This window comes from Corvus kubaryi, unplaced genomic scaffold, assembly GCF_017639235.1.
Source record: "Corvus kubaryi isolate FWS band 111438036 unplaced genomic scaffold, C.kubaryi_AGA036_p1.0 65246, whole genome shotgun sequence".
Lineage (NCBI taxonomy): Eukaryota > Metazoa > Chordata > Aves > Passeriformes > Corvidae > Corvus > Corvus kubaryi.
This window is the reverse complement of record NW_024581865.1, coordinates 8075-30615: the sequence shown is the minus strand read 5'-3', so window position 1 is coordinate 30615 and position 22541 is coordinate 8075. Positions and strand designations below refer to the sequence as shown.

At 53.0% G+C, this 22541-nt stretch overlaps 1 protein-coding gene across 1 annotated transcript; it reads right to left on the bottom strand.

Annotated features, from left to right (window-relative positions):
* Positions 1–497: 497 nt before the first annotated feature.
* LOC121673148 (WD repeat domain phosphoinositide-interacting protein 1-like) lies at positions 498–20824 on the bottom strand. Its single transcript, XM_042046228.1, has 13 exons — positions 20708–20824; positions 18781–18863; positions 17392–17561; positions 13737–13833; positions 10300–10397; positions 9192–9284; positions 8875–8945; positions 8102–8209; positions 7552–7716; positions 7306–7413; positions 5851–5972; positions 5043–5143; positions 498–1027 (listed from the first exon to the last, which is right to left on the bottom strand). The coding sequence occupies exons 1-13, from the start codon at positions 20776–20778 to the stop codon at positions 980–982; spliced, it is 1335 nt and encodes a 444-aa protein (XP_041902162.1). The 5' UTR covers positions 20779–20824; the 3' UTR covers positions 498–979.
* Positions 20825–22541: the final 1717 nt, after the last annotated feature.

The following is a 22541-nucleotide window of genomic DNA, read 5'->3' as shown; positions in this document are numbered from 1 at the left end:
CTTTGGGAAAGGCTGTTCCCTGAGGGTGGCAGGGAGAGAACTGGGGCTGCTCCCCATCAGCTCTGCAGGAAAGAGAGAGGTGTAACTGTGGGGTTTTGGGGAGGTCAGGGAGAGGTCCCTGCCCGGGGGTCTCCCAGCAGATCAGGGCTCCAGGCAGAGGAGCTGCTCCTGCCGATCCCAACACAGGCACAGATGGAGTGAAACAGCTCCTGTGGGGCCATTTCTGGGCAGGTGCAAAGGCCTGGGGAGCTGCAAAGGCAGAAATGAAGGTGCAACTGAAACTTGAGAAACCACTGGGATTTCTCAGCAGCTGAGTGAGGGTGTTCTGAAACAATTCTGGATTCTGATTTACACACCCACATCTTTCTTTGGCCATAAGAGGACTTGTGTGGACTCACCCATGTGGGCTGCCCTTGCCCCAGCCCCCGAAACCCCACCCACTCCCCAAACTTAATCCAGACTGACACCTTTAGGGCCCCAAAAAGAACAGCAGGAGCTGCCAGGGACAAACTGTGACTTTATTCTGTCTTTCAACATAGCAAATGGCATCTTCTCTAATATCACTGCAAAAATACTTTGCCTGGGTTAAAATAGTCTGTATATACTGTACAAAGACATAAGTTTAATATCTCTTCCTGTAAGTACATTTATACACATAAAACAGCATAAATTAGAAAAGGGACAAATGGGTATATAAAATTCTGGTTACATACAAATCTGATTAAATTAGCATTTATACTGTGGTTCTAACATAGAGTTTGTTAAATAGAGCCATGTGCATACAGTACATTGACACCCCACCCAGACACAAATTGAAACAGGGGCCAGCTGTTCACTTACACAGAGGAAAAAGTGTGGCCCACCTTGGATTGCTATTTTTTTTCTCATCTCGGGGACTCACAGATCTGTTCTTCGAAACTCCTGGCTTTTCCAAAGCACCTCCCAGCAGCTGTCCTAAGCGTGGATGTTTTCCTTCTCCTCACGACCTCTTCGCCTTGCCCGGCTGACCTCCACGGCACAAGATTATCTACCAAAATCAAAACAGAAGGGCCTTACTTTTCCCAGCACCAGGGAGCGTTTCCAGTTGGTTTTACGCACACGGGAGGAGCAGGGGGAGGGACGTCCCGCAGTGTTTTCCTTTCCACTCAAAGGCAGATTGGTGAGAGGTTTATTTATTTGCTCTCCCCCTCCCCAAATTGACAGTCCTGGGAACAGGAACCATCTGGCTCAGTGATAAGTGTGGCCTCTGGCTGGCACTGGGGTGAGCACAGCCAGGCTTTGGGAGAGTGCAGTCATTTGGGGTGAAGTGCATCTGCCTCACTAAGTGCTCCCAAAAAGCTCAGCTCTGGCGTGGCCGGAGGGAAAGATGTGTGCTGGGCATCCCTGTGTCACTCCAGGGTCTCTGGATAGACCCCAGAGTTAAACTCCAACGTATTAGACAGGATTAGGGGAGGCAAAGCCTAGCCTAAACACCAGCAAAGCCTCTGAGTGAAAGAGTAAAGCAGGAGAAGAGAAGAACAAGCAGCAGCAGGACCCTGATTCACCTCCCATCCGCTACTCCTGCCATGGAGACCCCAGGTAAAATGTGCCCCTGCTCCTGGATGAGGCATGGGCAGCCCTGGCACAGATCTTTCTCAGCTTCAGCCTCGCCAGATCTGAGCTGGGAGGGATGTGAGCCCCACAGCTCCTGCTGTAGAGGGTCTCTGCCAGCTCCTCCTCCCAGGTCTGTCTCCACGAGCTGCAGGACCATCACTGCCAGGTTTCCAGGCACAAGCATTGACTGGATGGCACAACTCCCAAGGGATCTCAGATAATGTACTGATAAGCTGGGCCTAATCCTGCAAGCCCCAGCTGCCCAAAATGCCAGTCTGAGCTACAAGTGCAGGAGCCAGGTTCTGCCAAACTCACTCATCCCCTATGAAACATAATTACAAGTAGAGCCTCACTGGAAAACCTGTGGCCTTTCCTCTGCTAACAGCCAGCTGTTGAAAAATAATCACTTAAAATAATTAGTGTCCATATCCATGCCACAGAATGAGGAAATACCATCCAGCGAACAGCCAGGAGACATCTGGGCCAATACTGGTTCCACAGAGCCAGAGATGTATCTGCAGCCTGGTTCCTTGTATCAAGATCCGTGGTCTGGGGCAGCAGAGGGGCGTGTGGACCCCATGATTTCTGCCCTGTTGTAGATCCCCCCGATTTTCTCCCTCCTACAGGCAGCAGCATTCTTTGGCAGCACAGAAAACTGCCCAAACCGTTTTGGAGCAGCCAAAAACCAATGGGAAGGAGTTGGTTTTAAAGAGTGATGCAGTATCAGTGAGGGGAAGCTGCCTTAGAAGAGCTGATTGCTATGTGCAGTCTCACTTGACTTAATGAAATGGCTCCCCTGATAAAGCCTTCCCCTCTGGGCCCTGCAGCCAAGTGCAGGATGGATCAGCTATGCCTGGAAAAGCACTGACCAACCTGCTGGAAGAAATCACCTTTCCTACTGAATCCCAGAAGTTTTGGGAAGATCCCTTAGCTGCACTCCTCAGGTGCACACAGGCCATGCTGCTTGCAGAATCCTGTAGGATTTCTTCTGCCAAACCTCACAGCACTACCCCAAAACTGCAGTGCCCTGCCTGGCCCAAAACACACCCCAGCAGCTCCCAGCACCACTGGAAACCTCACTCCCTGCTACACCCACAAAGCAGGGGTGGCTTCTCAGGCAGGTGACCAGAAAACAGCCCAAACTGCCACAGTTTTGCAGCCAGAGCTGGGTTTGCTCTTCCCACCCCGTAAAACCTTCTGATCCCGCAGGGTGAGGACTCTGCAGCCTACTCCTGGCACATCCAGCACGGCACCCACGGCTCCAGCCCCCTGTCCCCCTCAGTAACACCTGAGTCCTCCCTGCCCAAGATCAGCAGTGACTTGGGAGTGTTTAATGCACCCCATCCACGCAGGAGTTGTCACTGAACTGGTTTAACCTCTTGCCGCGGGATCCTTCCGCAATCCTGGCACCAGCAGCAGCAACATCCACGTTCCCTCTTGTGAGGCCACTTTTTATGAGTCCTCCTTGGGCTTCTCATCTCCTCTCTGATCTGTCCCTCCTTCCACTTAATGAACAGGCAGTGTTTGACAGATTTTATGTCAGACTGAAACTGTTTTTCCTCACTCTTTAACAGCTGAGCCTCTGAAGTCTTGCTTGAGGTTAAGGGAAGACAAGAGGTTTCAAATGGGGAGAAACTGTGGGGTTTGAGCACTGCTGTTTCTCCAGAACCATGTCTGAGTTCAAAGCCATACCGTGGGCTGTGGGTGAATATTCCATTTTGTCACAAGTTTTGAGGTTTTTAAATGTCTTTTTGTTGCACACTGGAAAACAAACAAAACCCTTCCCATGTTTCCGCAAAGCCGAACGCTGTCAAAACATTTTTGTTGGATAAGGTCAGGTTTTCTCTCCCTCCTTCTCCACACAGGAGTGACCGATGCCTGAAACCCCCTTCACTGAGACTGAAGAGCTCAAGTGCTGAGAAAACAGCCAAGTTCAGTGAAGTCCAGAGCATCCAAACATCCTGAGCGCTCCCACTGCAAGGGGCAGACCCCAAACCCAAGAGCAGGAGCTTTATCTGGAAGCTCCATTTGCTCAGCCACCGTTATCAGGGAATATTTTTGGAAAGAGCCTTCCCTTCCCACACCACCTCCTCCCTAACAATACACATGTCATGGCTGTCAGGTTAATGACAGGACTTGGAGGGATCAAAGTTCATTTCACAAAGCACCTGCTGTGGTACAGCAGGGGTTTGGGGCTGCTTTCATCCAGCACAGTCCCAGCAGGAAGCCTCACTCAGGAGCAGCGTGATTCCTGCATGCTGGCATTTGCTTGTCCCCAAACCACGAGTTCAAGAGCAGGTTTAGCAGAAAGAAACAAAGGATTTCTCCCTGTCCCTGCTGCTTCTTCCAGGGGCCTGGGCCATCACCTTCTCCGTGGGCACACAGAGGGAGACATTTTAAATATCCTTCAATAATGGAGCTGGACAACTGGGAAATTCCTGCTCCCAGTTTGCAGCAGGGAACGTTACAGGTAAGGAAAGAAATAATCTGAGGGAGGGTTGTGTGAGTTGAGCTGGGTTCAGGTGGTGTTGGCTCAAAGGGGGTCATGAGCCAGTCTCCTTTAATCTAAGTCACACTTTGCATCAGCTCAGAGGAAGGTGCCTCACAGAGGTCAGCTCAGCACATGGAACGAATCCTGGGATAAGGTTTGTATTTCCTCCTTTTCAGGCAAAACTCCAGCAGCAGGATATGTAAAAATGAAGTAAGGAATTCCAAAAGCCTGCCAAGGCTGCAACCTGAAATCCATTACAATGTTCTGCTGCATTACTGCTATGAAGACACTACTGATTACAACCAGATCATAGCACAGACAAACATTTGTCCAATTAGGGGTTAGGCACTTAATAAATGAGTGTGGAATAGGAAAAGGAGCCGGAAAGACACTGCCAGGCTGAAGTTAGATTGAAAAATCCACTAGCTCCTTCCAACAGTAACTGAGAAAGTGCCATATAAAAATCATAAAATGGTTTAAAACTCTGTTATTCCTTTTATCTTTGTGCTTGGAAAACGAGTTTCCTTCTCAGTTAGCTTGGAAATGAAGAGACTGGTGAGGTTCAGGTATGTTCCAGTTGCATTCCATGAACTAATACAACTGACTGAAAATTCAACGGGGTATTAAGTTTTTATTTCTAAATTGTTCCAATTAAAACTATTCCTGGTAATATTAGAAATCTGCTCAAGGCACAGAGGTTAGCTCTGGATCTGAACACCATTCAGCAAGTTTGTTCAGATCTATCTCTACTTAGGTTTGATCATTTTTGCCCCATCCCCAGCTGCTGTTTAGTGGGGGTGGCATTTTCCTGGCACTGTCCCTAGAACCCATTCAGTTATTTTAGGCTTCACAGTGAGCTGGGACTAGGAGGGGGCAATGGAATATCTTCTGGGAGAGGTTACTACTCCCTTCTTAGCATGAGGGCTGCACTGCAGGTTTAGGGGTCCCGAATGCTCACAGGAGGAAACTCATTCTCATCGTCCAGACAGACTGGGCCAGTTGCAAACTCATGCTCCGGGATAACCTCCCCCCGCAGGGCTCCGCCGTCCTCCGAGTAACCTGGACAGGGGAAAACACAAAGTGTTACTGCAGGAAGGGATGGGAGGAGGCTGCAACAGGCAGCAGACACTGTTACCACCTTTTAGCACTGAGCTGCTTCCTCTGGCTTCCTGGCAGAGCTCATGGAGTAAGGAAGAGGAAGGTGTCTCCATGGACACTATGGATTATGGATGAACTACACGGTCATCTCCTGTGGCAGCAGCTTTCCTCCTCCTGCCATGAGCCTGAGCACCAATTTCAGAGTAAGATCTACATTTGTATGTGGATCTTAGACTCAGGAATATAATGAGAGAGCCACCCAGTCTTTTCCTGCAGCACTTTAGTGCAAGGTGTACCAGCTTCAGAGACTCTGAGGCAATCTCACCACAGAAACAGTGAGCCCTGACTTCTATACCCACAGAAGCAACTCCTGGAAACCACCTGGCAGCAGCTGCTGTCTGACAAACAGTGGTTACTGCTCTGCCCTGTCTGTGGCACAGCTCTGCACAGGGAGCAGAGCTGGCACAGGGGCCCAGGAAGCAGAGCAGAAAACTCCTGGCCTGTTTCTGTGGCAGGGGATGAACCAGGTGAGCTCCAAAGTCCTGCTGACCCAGTGTGCAGTGCACACAAGGTGATCCTGGATAAACCCTTGGAATCTGGGATGCTTTCCACTTTGCCCCAGGTGGTTTTGTGGCTTCTGCCCAAGGAAGGGCAGATGTGGTGCTTACCTGGCATGGTTGAAGTTGAAGGCACTGTACTTTGTCTGGCTACAGTTGCTGCATAAGATTGAGGTACTGGAGGCTGAAGGTCATTTTCTTTGTTCTCCTCCATCTTTCCTGAGCCAAGCAGACTAATGGTAGAGATCAAGAGAGGGGAGAAGAGTTCGTCCTGATCCCTGTTCCTCCCCAGCTCCAGCTAAGACAAGCCCATGCATCCACATCTCCTCGAAGCACATCACCCATCCCCATCCCTGCATGCAGCAGCCCCAGCAGTGCTGTGGACAGGGGAGCATTGTGCTCCACAAGGAAAGCAGGGGGTGAAGAAGGAGATAGGGAAAGCACCACTTCGGCTGGAGGACAATGCTGGCACAGGAACAGAAGGGAATAGATTGACCACAAAAGCTTTAGGTTACAAAGGCAAACAGTGTTTCTAATCACAGAGGGGGCTCCGAAGGGCTTCCAACAGGAGCAAACTAGATGGGAAAAAGCAGCCCTGGCTAGTTTAGGATGGAGTTTGAGCAGAGATACCGTATTATGTAATGTAACTCATGACCCAAGGGCCCTTTTCAGCCCTCTGATGCACAGAGGAGCCCACATGACGAGGCTGGGGGCTGCGGGCGGCGCGCGCTGGACAGCGCAGCTTTGAAGTGCTTTTGTTTTGTGGCTTTTCCAAAAGCTGCTGGCACTTTCCTGGCTGGCAGCCACCTCCCAGCCCGGAGCACATGTTACATCTCACCCCACCCCAAAGGCTTCACATCTGGAGCCAAGCAGCCCAGATGTGTGCGGGGGGGGTTACGTGCTTAATGGCATTTGCATATGGACTGAACAGTGGCGGGGGAGGCTCTGTTTCCACAGAATCCCAGAATGATTTCAGTTGGAAAAGACCTCTAAGATCTTCGAGCCCAACCTTTGACTGATCACCACCAGCTTGTCACTCAGACCAGAGCACTGACGGCCATATCCAGTTGTTCCTTGAACAACTCCAAGAATGGTGACCCCACCACCTCCCTGGGCAGCCTGTCCAACGCTTAACAACCCCTTCCATGAAGAAATTCCTCTGCTTTGGCACTGGGCTTTTGTTTACAGAGCTCACAGTGTCACTTCACACCATCCTACCCCCAGCAAGCTCTCCAGCACCCACTCCAATCTGGAGAAGGTGCTCTGCTCTCCTGCCACCACAGTGGTCAGAGCTCTGCTGTGGGGGCACCTCCTAAAGCACAGCCTGCCCAGTCTAAGCTGGCATGTCCCACAGCTCCCATGACATCTGAGATGTCTCTGGTTTCTGCTGCAAAAACCCCTGTGTCCCTGCTTCCCAGCCACATCTGTCAGCTCAGGCAGCTCAAATCACAAATTCAGTTCTAACTTTCTTGCTCCTACAGCTCCGTTTTGTGCTGCCAGGTGAGATTTCCTTTCATTTTTTGAAAGATCAGCCTCTGTATGAGGTGTGAGAGGAGGCAGAGTTACCTGTGATTCTTAATTAAGACACACTCCCCTCCATCCTGTGGGTCCAGGTTATAGATGTAGAGATGTCCATCTGATGTCGTCACCAACAGCCGAGGCAGCTTCTGAATCCTGGTGGGAAAAGCATCCTGAGGCCAAAACCCTCACACACACAGACACAGCAGCACTCACACCATGTGCTCTGAGGCAGGGGGATGAGACACGGCTGGCCTGGCCCAGGGGGCAGAGGTCAGTAGGGTCAGTACGTACGTGGAGAGGGCACAGATGTTCCTTTGTCCGGAGATGTTCAGCCGGACGGTGGCAAACGCTCGGTCCTGGCTCATCATGCCCGACACCTGGGCAGGGAGGTAGTTGGTGGCAGCCTGGAACATCTTTCCCATGTAACCACTCCAGGTTGGAGGCTCCTCTGGCCGGCTGAGGGGGTCACAAAGCAGTGTCAGTGGGGTTACCATGATCAGGGTGACAAAACATCAGGGACAGACCAAATGATCCTCATCTCACACAGGTGAAGGGTTTTTTGGAGCACCTGTACATTGTGCACCAGTGTGGCTGGAAGCACAGGGAGAAGGCAGGGGACAGTGGCACCTAATAAACCCAGAGAGGCCCAGAGAGCCTGACAGCAGGGGTGCAGTGTGTGGCTGTTCCAAGGAGTGAGTCCCTCAGGACACAAAGACACTCTGCAGCTGGTATTGCTCATGGAGAGTACATGGTGAGGACATAGGGAGCAGCTGAGTAAACACAGACCTTTGAAGCAAAGACAGCCCTGGGCCAGGCAGGTTAAGCCAGGCTAATCCCTCACCTGTCTGTGAGATGCTCCAGTTTGAAGATGTGCACAGTCTCCGTGTTGCTGGAAGCACAGAGGAACTGGGAATCCATGCTGAACACCAGGGAGCTGATGTTCACATATCTAGAGCCAAGCAAGGACAAGACTGGTCACTTCATGGCAATTCATGCAAGGGGAACTGCTGGTTTTGGCTCACGGGGAAGTGGATGGGGAGGAAGGAGACCCATCCATGGTGAGGATCATCCTGCCCAGCTGCTGCTGAGCCTGTGGGCTCACTGCACAATTCCTTAATCCCTTTGCTCATAGGGCTGGGGGTAACCTCGAGCTAGTGACAAACAGCCAGAGAGGTGGAAATGTCCTTGCTCACAGAGCTGCCTGTGGAGGGAACATCTGTGCCAGTCTCGTTGCAGCTTCTGCTGCTGCAGAGACCAGGGAGGATATCCAAAGTGCTGAACAGTGGGATACAAACAGCATCTCCTGCACAGGTTCAGCAGGACTGAGGTCTCTGACAATGTTGGGGACTTCATTACTTCAAATAAGAAAAAAGAAAGGACAGAGTAAATGGAGTGACCCCATGTCTCTTCCCTGCTCTGTGACACACTGAAGGGAATCACTGAGCTGGGCACAGCCTGGCACAGTGACATTTCGAGCTGATACGTTTGCTCTTGTTTTCCTTCTGCAAAAGATGCCAAAGCCACCAGGATCTGATGTTGCCCTGTGTCCCTGAGTTTACATTTCGGCTTCGGGAGCCCTCTGTGTATGTGTCACTGCCAGAAGAATTAACTGACCTTTTCATCCCTCGCCGGAATTCACAGAGTTTTTGCCCCCCAGGAATGGAAAATACACGAATGACTGTGCCCTGCAAAAAATGCAAATGGAAATATCACGTAGGAGCAGGCCAAGGAGCCTGAGCCCTTTCCCTGACACACCCAGGAAACTCAGGATGTGCAAAGGCTCCTCCTGTTTGCTAGCTGGGCTCAGTCTGATCCTGATACACTGATCAGCCAGCGGTCCCTCTGTGCTGGCTGTGTTTAAGAAGGAGCAGCTCAGGGGTGCTGATGCAGCCCTGGGCAGAGGGAAGGTACTTGCAGCCATACTCACTCACTTTTTCAGAAGCACTGGCCAACTTGGAGCCGGTGGAGTTGAAGGCGAGAGCAGCCAGAGGCCCGTCGTGGGCAGGAATGGTGCAGGCTGTTTTCTGTAGGGCACAAGGTAACACAAGGCGAGTGCAAAGGGACAAGCTGGTCCTTGGACTGTGTGAGGGCAGGGCATTCCTGCCTCGCACCCTATCCAGACCTGCTGGTATGGATTCATGGGATCTTCCTGTGCTGATGGTATCCCTTCAACAACCTCAGCAGTTTATCTCTGCCCTGCCTTGAGCTCATTCCCCACCTACTACGGCCACTGTGATTACAGAACGTGCACCTCAGGGGCAGAGAACCTCAGCTTCCCGCCTCTCCAGGGTTCGGGATTGTGCCTGCACCCTCTCCAAGGCCTGGCACTTCTTTGCCAGGATGAGAGCTGGCTTCCCTGCAACTCTGTGCTGCACAGCAAGTCCTGCTGCAGTGACACCACCTGCAGGGAGCCCCAGCCCTCACAGCACCTCTTGCAGCAGCAGCATTTTCCCTGTGTTCTGCTCCTCCCCTGCTGCAGATCCTCAGCTCCCACTGTACATACAGAGCCACCAGCCTTATGTAACCCAAAGCCCTGGCATAAACAGCAGATAATCATGACCCTGCATCCAGCCAGGGACAGATTTCCTAAGAGGACTTTGGACACTTTGCCCTCTCTGTGACTTTGGATCCAGCATCCCTTCCAGCCCACAGTGCGGCAAAGCGGCTGCTCCGGGTCCTGTGCTGTGCCTGGAGCAGCTCCAACCCCCCCCCCGACCCACACTGGTCACATCACTCCCATGGGATACGCTGCTGACGCTCCCGTAGCAACCCCAGTGTCAGCCTGGCAGTGGCCCTTGGGCTGCAGGGCAGTGGGTCACGTTTCCCCGAATATCCTGTGCTGGGAGATGCGTGCCCTGATCTCAGAGCTGTCTATTCCGAGCAAGGGGATACGTCCAGATGTACCTCCCAGGCAATTCCCTTGCACTCCAGCTCTGTGGAGTGTATTTATTCATCCTTCCCAAGGGCCCCGTTGGCTTTGCTGTGGCTCTGTTTGTTTTCAGCCCCTGCCGGTATCCAAAGGCTGAGCTTCGCACTTACCAAAGTATTTCCGTCGTAAAGCGCGATCTCTCCGCTGGTCGCGCTGCCGGGATAAGCCAAGTAGGAGTTGGCGTGGTTGATGGAGAGAGCACACAGACCTGGCAGGGGGACAGGGACACGGCTGAGTCTGAGCGGGGGGACGGCAGAGCGGGGCACGGCGGGGGTTCAGGCTCTGGCTCATTCTGGGGCTGCCCGGGCCCGGCGCAGAGCGCTGGGAATGCCTCGGCCGTGGGGACATCTGCTGGTACGGGACAGAACGGCGGCTGTGCCCTGCCACCCTCCCCGGTCCCCGAGCACAAGGAACCCAGACCCGGCTCTTCAGCACGCTCTGGGCTTTCCCCCTGCATCATCTCCCTGGAGAAGGCAGTAGTAGGTGCATGAAACAGCGAAGGACGTGTCGGTCTGAGGGCTGACAGCACTCCTGTCCAGACACATCTGGACACGTCCAGATGTGCACAGGGTGTAGATGCCGGGTTGGAAGCTCAGAGGAGCAGCACGGCGTAGGTACAGCCCCGTTGCAGCCTGGCTGAAGGCAATGCCATTTCGTTCTGCTCGGAATGGAAAAGGGAAGCAGAGAAAGACAAAGGAAATGCGCCAGCTGTACAGGGAGTTTCCAGCGGACAAGGAACTTGAATGCAGCGAAATTTTAAGCACAGGGGGAATTCATCCCCGTAAGACCCATCTGGGTTTGTGCCAACATGAGCACAAAGGTTCCCAAATGCTCCTTTCAAAGCGGGCAGGAATTACAGGATGAGACAGGGATGGATGGATGGATGGATGGATGGATACGTGTGTGGGTACATCCATCCGCTTGTCCCCCAGGTGACCTTGGAAAAGAGCATCTCTTCCTGCTGCTGGCTGAGGATGCAGCCCGGTGAATCCTGTCACATACGAAACGTGCCTCGCTCGCTTCCTGCCCCACATCCTTGCACTCACAGCCCTCCCAAACTCGACTCCAGGCTCCAGCACGACCTGAGCTTCCTGACCCGCGGCGGGGGTCCCACCTAATCCCATGTGCGGAGGAAGTCGGGGGTTAAAGGCACCGGGGACGCTGCCACGGTCCCCGAACAGGCCAGCAGGACAGCCACACACCGCACGTAGACGCACGGACGTGTCGCGTCGTGCAAGCCCCGTGTCAGGACACGGCCCTGGCCCCCGCCCAGCAGCAGCGGGGAAGGATCGGCCGGAGCTCTCGTTTTAGGTCATTGTTTATAACCAAACAAAGAGACCGCAGCGGAGCCAGGAGCTGCAGGATCAGCCAGAGGCCCCAGGGATCCGCTCCCCATCCATCCAGAGGCATGCACATCACGCCAAGGATGGCGCACCGGGAGAGGCATGAGGAGCACGGCAGCAGCGAAGTGCAGGCAATTAAAAGGCAATTAAAGAGGGAGGGATAGAGGAAGGCAAAGATAGCCCAGAGACTCTGCTGCTGGGATGAGCATCCTGCCTTCTCTGGATGGTGAACCCCCGGCCCAGGAAGCACGGGGGGGATCAGTACAGCCCTTTCAGAGAGGATCAGGGAAGGCTGGAGCTAAACAAAGCGAGCTCTGAGCGCCGGGGTGAGTCACCCGCTCCCTCTGCTCCTCTGGCCGGGAGAAGCGGCTGGGAAACCAGGCCAGGGGAAAACACAGATGTGAGTGTACTGGGCTGACCTCAGGGACTCTCAAAGAACAAGGATCACAGGGCCACGGGCAGCCTTTGAAGATGCTCCTCTGCCGTCAGCAGCCCCCCAGCCATAATGAGGGTTGGTGCTCGCAGTGGTGGGCTCAGGAGGGAGGAGGCAGGCTGGCACTGCTCGGGATGGCATCTCTGGGAGTGCCACGTCAGAGGTGGCTTCCTTGAGCAGCACGGAAAAATGTTACTGTGTCCAGGAAGCCTGGTCTTGCCCTCAGGCCAGCAGGTCCAGGCACATCCAGGGCTTGGGGGGAGCCACATGAGGTGGTTTCCAAAGCTGCAGTCATTCCCAAGATGTGCCCTCATGGCACACATGTCACCACAAGCACTGTGACCTCCTTGGTTCAAATCCTGCCCCTGACATGAATCACATGAAAAAGAACCGACTTGGACACCATGGGTCTTTTCCTCTCCTACGTGGAGGAGGCTGGAGCAGGAGCCAGGTGCTGGCCACGAACAACCAGAGATCTCACTGTGACTGGCCAGTGTGGCTGCAGCAAACCCTGGTCCTGCTTGTGCCGGTGTCACTGTGCCCAGGGCACACACTTCAGGGGGGTGGCACATTTTCCATGTGTTCCTACATCCCCCAGCACAGATCCCCACTCCTAAACAAGTTGCACAAAGAGCAGTGAGACTGGACTGCCCTGACCTACTGGACACACTGTCCTCGGGGTCAAGCTTGGGACCAAAGCAGATGGCCCAGGGACAACAGGGGCACTGCACTTGTCACTCAGCTCATTTCAATGACAGCCGCTGCAGTAAAAGGGGTTTAAAACACTAAGCCCATATGAAGCCTGTGATCTGCAGCATCACAGTCCTGTCCTGCCTGATTGCTGCTGCTCTTAAACCATGACCTGATCCTCCAGCCCCTCTGTAGAACAGCTCCAGGCCTTAGTATCCCTGCCCATCCTGCTGCCAGGCCTTCTGGGGAAGGTTTTAAACTTTAATTATATCTGCAGCGTTTAGCATGTTTAATCCACACAGAGAGCCCATCTGGTGAGACCTGAAGTAGGTCAGGGGAGCTGCTGGAAGAGCATCCCTTGAAAGCCCCGAGGCCAAGCGTGAGCACATCAGCAACTTCCCGAGCACCCAGCCATGAAGAGATGCCCGAGCAGGACAGCACAGCAACGCGGGCACCCGGCCAAGCTTCCCTCTCTGCTGCTAAAAATAGCTCCTCTCCCAGCAGCAGGAAAGCCGGATTCACCCCGTGCCACACACACAGGATCTGTGCTGCAGCCACCTGCCCTGCCCCTCGTGTTTGCAGCCTGCACGGAATGACATCAGGTGGCTGGGAACTCCCTGGCAGGGATCGGTGCTGGGCCTGGCTGTGTGTTCTGTCCCCGGTGATCACCTTGGAGCTGACCCCAAGGGCAAGTCAGACCCGCTGCCCATCTCTGCTCTCCTTTGATGCATCTGCTCTGGACAGAGCAGGGGTTTGCTCCAGACAGGGCAGGGTTTTGCTGAGGACAGAACTGGGTCACAGCACGAGGTCTGACAGAGCTCAAGCAGAGTTTGGACAATACTCTGGGCACAGGGTGGGATTGTTGGGATGGTGCTGTGCAGGGCAAGGAGCTGGACTCAGTGACCCTTGTGGGTCCCTTCTAACTCAGCTTATTCTGTGATTCTCCAAGCCTGACTGACTGCCTCCATGCATTTCTGGCCTCCCAGCGCTGGATTAGGCTACACAAGCCACATGCTGGCTTAAATTCTAACACAATGCTGTGGCTCTACAAAGCTCAGTTTCACAGCTCTCCCATGCTCACCTGTCGTGTTGGGAGGTGTGTCCAAAATAGTCTTCAAAAGCTTCATGTCCTTAATGTTATGGATGTAAATCGACTCTTCCAGACAGACCACCAGCCTCTGCAAGGACACAGGGGACATGCACAGAACCTCACCAGCAGTGCCTCTGGCTGCTGCTCCCACACTTCCCAAACCCAAACCTTCACTGTCAAACTCAACAGGAGTTTCCCACACACTGAAATGTAACAGAAACGTGATCTCTTCTGCTTCTCCATCCCCTCTCACACTTGGGTTTGTACGACTCTTGTTTTGAGAGTTTTTGCATCTGGTCTTGCTTTAGAGAGAAGATAAAACATCGTGACTTCTTCTCTGCTCCTCTGCATCTTCCACATCCCCAGGAACAGGAAGACCCATCAGAGTTACATCCCACCACGGGCCTTGATTGCCATCTATCCCTCCCCCAACTTTCCTTTGCAGTTCATAACAAATTACTTTTTGATCACAAAGACCTGGCAGCAGAGAGGCTGCAGTCCTGCTGGTCAGTGTGCCTCCAGCTGGGAACACAGGTCCTTTGCCCTGACTTCTTCATGATTTGGGAGAGAACACGGAGGTGCTGGGCCTGCCACTGCTGCTAAACTTCATGCATCCGTCTAGCACAACAATGTTCCTTTTCCCATTTGGTGTCAGCAGGGAAGACTCAGCTTTATGTGCCCTGCAGAGCTGCATAAACACAGAGCTGAGACACATTTGTTCAGGGACAGTCACCCTTGCACCATCTTGGCTGAGGGGCTGGGATTTCCCATGTTCAGGTGCTTGTACCTCTTCTGCTGACCCCGTCAGGGACATCCACCCAGCCATGAGGAGCAGCCAAGCCATGGGGAGGAAAGGCAGAAAGGAAAAGGAAAGCCTGATGCTGTACCCTAAGCACTGGGCCACTGTGGCCACTCAGCTTTATGTCTCAGCTTGGTCCAGATCCCTATGCGTCACCACGGAGGCTTTTTGCACAGAGGCTTTTTTTGGGACCAGGCTTTGCGTCTGGCTGAAGGGCTGTGCTTTGTAAGCCCAGCAAGTGCACAGCTCCACTTCCCTTAGTGTCAAGTGTCCAGAGGCACTGAAAACATCCCAATAAAAGCCTAAGTCCAGACCCCATCCATCCTGAAGCTGGAGCACCCGAATCCATCTACAGGAAGCCTCCACCTCTTTAGAAATGAGGCCACTTATTTAGTATCTAAATGTGGAGCTTAGTCACTAACTTGAAACACCCACATTAAAAATCTCTGCCTTGCTCCACCATTACTCTCAGATCAAACTCTTTCCCACTTCTATTCCTGCTAACCACAGCATCTGGGGCTGTGTCAGAGCCATTCTGCATTTCCAGGAAGACTTTGCCTTTTCTACAGTAAGAGCCATCCACTTGCAAGCAGAGGAATATTTATACAGCTGATTTGGGCAAAGCCACCATGCGCTTTCCCAGAACGGGCTGCTCTTGATGTCCAGGTGAAGAGAGGTTTCCAGATGATGGCAAAGCAGCAGCCAGAGATGCTGGCACCCACAGGGACAAAATCCAGGAAAGTTTGGGAGGTGAAGAGGCAAAGGAGGTCTGGACAAGCTAAGCATGAGCTGGAGAGGGCTGGTTGACCCCTGCTGCCCTCTGCGCAGCCCTGTGGCCAGGGGAGGGTCAGTGGGATGGGGTTTATCCTCACTGTGCACACAGACAGAGCCTCAGAGAAGGTGCTGGTGCTATGATTGCTGCACAGGGTCATGACACTGCTAATTGTCCAAAATGTTACTGCTCACCAGCTTGTTCTTTAGTTTCACATGGATCAGGTCAGACAACTGAGCTGTATTTGGGGGCTAAAATGGGTTTGGACACAGCCAGATAAACACCTCAAACTTCTCCAAAGAGCTCAGCAGGTCTTCAGCAGTGAATGAAAACCCAGGAACTTCCAAGCAGTCTCACAGCACAGTCTGATTCCCCACTTTGAGACAAATCAGGATTTACCTTAACACACTTCAGAGTTATCATGAAGCTTGGAACTCAGAATTCCCACAACAACGACAACTGAGGGATTTGCTTGTTTGCACAGTGAGGACTTTCTCACAGAGAGATCAAATTGAAACATGCACCATTTGTTTGAGACCTGTTCCTGGTTAATTTGTCACCATCTTCCTGCGTTAATGCCTTGTCTGGGATTTGTCCTGTGAACTTCCAATGGAGTTACAGCTTTCCTACAGCAGCCCAGGTAAGAGTTCAAGTGTCACATGGACAATCATGATGGCCAGTTGAAATCTTGAACATAGATTGAAACAATGATTTCTCTTCAACCTACCCAAATTGGGAAGGTTTAGATTGGACTTTAGGAAAAAGTTCTTCATGGAAAGGGTTATTAAGCATTGAACAGGCTGTCCAGGGCAGTGGTGGGGTCACCATCCCTGGAGGGATTTAAAAGATGTGTGGATGTGGCACTTGGGGACAGGGTTTAGTGGTGGCCTTGGCAGTGCTGGGGAATGGCTGGACTTGATGGTCTTATCGGTCTTTTCCTGCCTAAATGACTCCATGATTCTGTGTTTCTAAACATCTGTAGCATCTTCAAATCCCTCCAGGTGTGTCTGGGGCACAGCCAGAGGATGAGCTCAGCTCAGGATTTGAACCCAAGCTCATAACGCAGCCAAGAAACTGGGACTGTGCATCACCCTCAGGCAGCTCCAGAGCAGCACACGGGGAGTAGCCTGAACTTATTTTATTCACACTGATCTCCCAGAGCTGCTCAGCAGAACCTCCCAGTTTATTTTTACACACACACACACACATCTATCTGCAATTCAAAGGAAGTCTCTCTTTTGCCAGTTTCACTGTAAGCTTAAGTGAAAAAAATCAATTTAGGACAGATTTAATTGTAGTACAGGAACTCCTGGTCAAAGACAGCTTTACTGGAAGCTCAGCCCAGAGAGACCCACTGCAGGTCTCACTGTTGCTAACTGAGGAGAGGCTGATTATATACAATTACCCAGACTGCTTATTTCTTCATTGTAAAATGTCCTCTGCCTCTTAGGGCATATACTTGGAAAATAATTATGGACAAAAAGATGACTTAAAATCCTCCAAAAGAGCTCAGGGCTGCATGAGGCTGTGTCAGTTCAGAGAATAACACTCTAAAAGCCTCATTCTAAGTGGCCTGAGTGGGTTTTATACCTTGAAAACCAAAACAAGGCTGCTGGCAGTACTTGGAAAGCAGCTTTTTGCCTTATCCACAGAGTTCAAGTTACTCCTGGATTTTTGTAACCAACTCTGAAGGTCTCATTTGCAACCAAGATGGCAGACGTGGGCCTGAAGTCAGGATGTGGAATCCAAGGGAAGGAGGAAGATGAAAAGGTGGTTTTTTGGCAGAGCTGTCCCCTGAATAGGCATGAGGGCAGATGACAAAAAGCCTTTGTGTATCTGCCACCAAAGCAAGGCCTTGGCTTCATTTTCCTCAAGGAAACAGTGGTGGCAGATGACACCCACAGCCCTCCTGCTCCTGTGAGGGGCCTCTCGTGTGGGGCTGGGAGGAGAGGACAGGCACCCACCGCTCCAATCCCACTCACAGGCTCCCTGCAAACCTCCCCAGGATGGTCCCGGCTGGAAAGGCAACAGCAGCAAAGAGCCAGAGTGGGATAACTCTGGATAACCCCTCTCACCTGCCGGTTCAGCCGGATGGACAGGATGTGACTGGAATAGCTGTAGTTGCAGATCTCTGTCCCTTTCTTGAAGTGGTAGACATTCATTTGCTGTGGCTTGGCATGGCTGACCACAACCACAAGGCTGCTGGAGAACAGACGCTCCACGATGTAAACATCTGGGATTTCATCTGGGCACACAAGGAGAGCAAGGCAGAGCCTTTAGCTTGGTTTGACTGAAGCAACAAGACTCAGCTCAAGAGGGGATCGGGTTGGAAGGCTCAGTGCTAAGGTGTTCAACATCTGTTTCTTAGAAAAATTTCTCATGCCTGGCACAAAGTAATTAGGTCAGAGCAGGAAGGGGTTAAAGAACCCTCCCCTGAAGGCTGAAATGAAGACAGCTCTCTTTGACAGTGCTGCTGTGCCTCTCTCTCCTGGGCAGGGCCCAGCTGAAGCTAATCCTCGGGCTCTCCAGCTGCCCTTGATCCTTGCAAAGGGGATATAAAGGGAGGAGCTCCCTCGATTTGGTCAGGGAGTGTGAAGGCTTTACTGAGGTGAGGTACGAGCTGGCTGTGGCTCAGTGTTTCTTGTGTGTGGTGTCTGGTTTCTCCCAGCCTCCCTGGGGAAGCAAACAGTGGCTGGTCTGTTTGGGATGACTCCTGCTGTATGGAGAAGGCACGAGTGCAATGGTCCTGTGGCCCTGCACCTAAATCCCCAGGAACTGCAATCTCCAGTGTCCCCAGCCCTGAGTGATGCTCAGTTTGGCCTGGGCTGTGGTGGAGGAACAAAGGCTGCCTCACAGTTGTCATGTCATCTCAGCCTATCACCCTGAGTGTATCACCAGCAGGGACCTGCTTCCCTTTGCCTGACTCTGGGAAAGCAGCCTGGACCCTGCTCCAGATGAGGCAGCTGTGTCTGATTGCTGAGGCTCCTTCTGTAGCCACTGGAGAGGGATGAACACATCCAGCTGGGAAGTGTTATCTTCAGTGCATCTCAGCTGAAGCACTTCTGGCCTGAAGCAGCCTGGAGTCCGTGTTCCATGAGGCCAGGCTTGTTTTGGGCTGTTAAGTGTGTGTTGCATGCTGCTGTGAGCACAGCTAAGAGCTGCAGGCCTGCTGGGAATGACCTTCTTTACATGGAAAACCTGTTAAAAACATCTTGCTCGTAATACCGCACTGGATTAAAAGCCTGGGAGTTATCCAGCAGCTGTGCTGGAAGCCTGTGGGCTCCTGCCCATGTACCTGAAACATTCTAGTGGGAAATTGCCTCTGAATGCTAGGCTGCAGCACAAACTGCTGCTTAAGGGTGACAGCAGGGGAAAAGAAGCTGGGCTCTAACAAAGGTGAAGGATTCCCACCAGTTGAAAGCACTGCTGGTCCATATTCCTCCCCAGGGAAACAGGAGACTTACTGCTTTCATGGACCTGGTCCAATTGCTCCACAGAACTTAAGGAGAAAAGTCTGTATCCAGTTGTGGTTCCAATTGCCAGGGAGCTGCAAAGAGAAAGCAAAAACCTGCTAGTTCTGAGCTGAAGGCCTCCAGGTGATAGCAGGAGTCCCTGAGGGATGGTGCACTGGTTTTGAGTGGGATGGGTTTTTTTTTTCCATGTTAGCTTGTATGGAGCTGTGTTTGGGGTTTGTGCTGAGCACAGGGTTGATAACACAGGGATGTTTTTGTTACTGCTGAGCTGTGCTTACACAGAGTCAAAGCCTTTTCTGCTCCTCACCCCTCCAGTGAGGAGGCTGGGGGGGCACAAGGAGCTGGGAAGGGACACAGCCAGGACAGCTGACCCCAGGAACATCCCAGGCCACGCAGTGTCAGGCTCAGTGGATAAAGAGGAAGGGAGGACACTTGGAGTGATGGCCTTTGGCCTCCTTGCTGTGTGTGATGCAGCCCTGCTGTCCTGGGGATGGCTGAGCCCCTGCCTGCCATGGGAAGTGGGGAATGAATTCCTTGTTCTGCTCTGCTTGCATGTGTGGCTTTTGCTGTAATTATTAAACTGCCTTTATCTCAGCCCGTACATTTTCTTACTTTTACCCTTTTGGTTCTCTTTCCACCTCACTGAGTGAGGAACTGGCTGGGGTTAAACCCTGACATAGAGGAAATGAGAAGTTCCTGGCACAACTTCAGTTTCCAACCTAAATAATACAGAGTAACCAGCTCAGGAATTCAGTTTTCCATTGGAGGCTGTTGCAACCTACAGAAGGCAAGTACCCTCTGAGACAGCAAACTCATCCTTTCCTGTGGCCCTGATCTGTACCCTGGTGGTACAGATCTGCCTGGGAGGATCTGCAGACAGGACCCGTGGGACACAGAAGGAGCTGTTTCCTAAGCCAGGGCTGATCCACCTGTACTGACACAGTGACTTATCTGGGCTGTGGAACCTTTGCTCTCACTGCTAAGGGTAGTGGGGCAGAGTCCCATCAAGTGCTGTCTCTGCCCAGTTCCAGATGTAGCAAGCAGCAATATCTAGGTCTTAAACTAGCAGCCAGACCATAACAGCAATGCACAGCGTTTGTGCTGGCGGCAGTGACCAGCAGGTTCACGTCAGCAGCACATCCACGTCCCTCAAAGCACCCTTTGTTTGGGCACACTAACGCAAAGCAGGGCTGCAAAGGAAACGGCATTTCCAGGTGTGAGGCTCATATCTCTGATTCTTATCTCGTTCCCCACGATCTGGGCCGATCCTGGCTCCAGGCTACGGCTGCCACATCCGTGTGTGGCTCACTGCTTCGGGAGGTTTTTGTTGTCCCGCTTGGAAACGGTTCTTAAATAAATTGAAGCAGGTACACCACACGTTAGCAAGGGTGTGAGGCTGAGAGGCTCCAAGGAACGCGGGCGTTATCCCGAGGTGGGGCGGTGCTCTGGCACGGGCTGCTCACCAAGAGCCTCCCGGGGCGGTTTGGTAGCCCTGGGAAACGCCAGTCACCTCCGAAGTGGCCACACAGCGCTCAACAGACAAAGCCCTGGGAGAACGCCGCGGCTCTGGCCATCCCCAAACGCTTCCCGAGCTGCCGGGGAGGCAAAGCCCGGCGGTCGCTCTGAATTTGCCTCCCTCGGGCTCGCCGGGACGCAGCCGGGGGCCGTGGCGGGTGTTTACCGACAGCCGGCTGTGCCCGGCGGGGCCGGGGCCGCTCCGGTGGGGATGAAGCACCCCGACCACGGCCCGTGTGTGTGTCTGGCGAAGGGGGGTCCTACGGGGGCCATCCCTGTGGGGACCTGTAGCGCCACGGGGGCGCTGGGACCCGCCCCGCTCCGGGCCGTGGGGCCGGACCAAGCCCGCCCGGCGCGGCCCAGCCGCCGTCGCCCCCCGCCCCGCGGCGCCCGCCCCGCTTACGTGCAGTCCTGGTTGTAGGAGAAGCAGCTGAGCGCCGCGGGGGCCCCGGGGGCCTCGGCCGCGGCCTCCATGGAGCGGGCGCGGCGCCTCGGCCGCTGCGGGCGCCCGGCCCCGCTCCGCCGCCGCACGGGCGGTGCCGCCTCCCATTGGCTCGCTCGCCGCTGTTGGACGCGCGGAGTGACCTATCGGAGCGGAGCGGGCGGGGCGGGCCCGCCCCCCGGAGCTGCGGAACCGCCTCCCATTGGCTGGCGGCGCGGAACAGCTGCGAGTGGGCACGTGGTGATGTTGTGGTTGCATCAGACGGGCGCGGGCAGAGGTTGCGGAGCGCATCTGGCGGGCGCGGCCGGAGCGGTGCTGCCGAGGCGGGACAGCGACAAGGGGCTGCTGGAGGGGCCTGGGGTGGCCTTAGGCAAGGCATGGGCGAGGGGATGGGGTGGGGAAAAGTGATGGTGACACCGCGGTGATACCGCTGACCGGAAAACGAGTCAGTCCGCCTCCTCCACTTCCTCGGCTAAACAGTGCTTTGGAGAGTTGTTTTTCCCTCTTTACAGCATTGGCACCCTAAACCTAACGGCATTTGTGCATTATTCCTGTGCTTAACATCTCTGCTGCCTTGGGGGGGGGTCAAATCTACCAGGGAAAACACAAAGGGAAATAAACCCCTGAGGCAGTCTCTAAATGTCAAATATTCCAGGAGTCAGTGCAATGACATTACCAGTGCACAGAAACGCAGGGGCAGAGCCTGCAAACCCCCTAATTAGATGAGTAATCCTCATGTGAGTGCTGAAGTCATTGGCCCCAGATCACTTGATGTGCACCACAGGACTTTTGGAAAAAGAGCCACATGCAATACCATCTCCATGAGGCAGATTCCATGTGGACACATATATCTGCCTGGATTAATCCCCCTTTGCAGCGTGTGGGCCTTGGAGTGTCCGTAATTCCCTTGTGAGGGAGTTTGAAACCTGCAACTGTGAAGATGATTGATTTTGGGGAGGAAGTAGGAAAACACACATCTTCAAAACACCGTTTTTGAGGGAGGTGGATGGTGGATCATCCCTAGGACACAAAGCACCTGAGTGACACTGCAGGGGAATAATTTTAAAGACATCATGTTTGGGGGGGGAAACATCCTCTTTTCCAAGGGGCCCAGTGGAAGTTCTAATAAAACCCAAATATGAAACAGAAAAGCTGTTTTTGAATGTCCTGAAATTGTCCCTGTGGACCAGCATAGTTCGATTTTGAAACAGGGATGTCAGACAGGAAATGGGGTTGTGGAGCAGGAAAAAGTTTAAAAACAAAACAAAGCCCTCCAACAAACAAAACCAGGGAGACAGTGCCTAGTGTTTAAAAAAAAAAAAAACGGTTTCTGAGCAACGGCTACAGCTGGATGTTTGCTGCTTGGGCAATCACCATGGTTTTAAAATGAAACCTTGATAAAGCACCCAAGACTTGGGTAACACAATTGTTTTTGCAGCTTGACTGATGCAACCATGTTGGTCAATCCTCCTTTGAGCTCACTGCCTGCAATGGCTGTTTAATCAGTAGAGGTGGGAGAAACAGGGAGTTCTTGTCCTCTGGTACAGCGTGAAAAGCGCTGGTGGCCTTTGGAACAGGTTGAGTCCAGCCATATCACCACGATGGATGTAAGATCAGGGCAAGCTGCTCCTCAGGCTGGAAAAGCTGCTGTGTGTTGGTGAAGCCCAGCCTCACAGAGCCCTTGGAAGTCTCAGGATCTGTGCTCTGGAACATTGCAGCAGTTGGGTGCTGGGTGTGAAATAGAAGCTGAGGTGCTCTGTGTGGAAACTGTGAGTCTTTCTGGTAAAGAAATGAG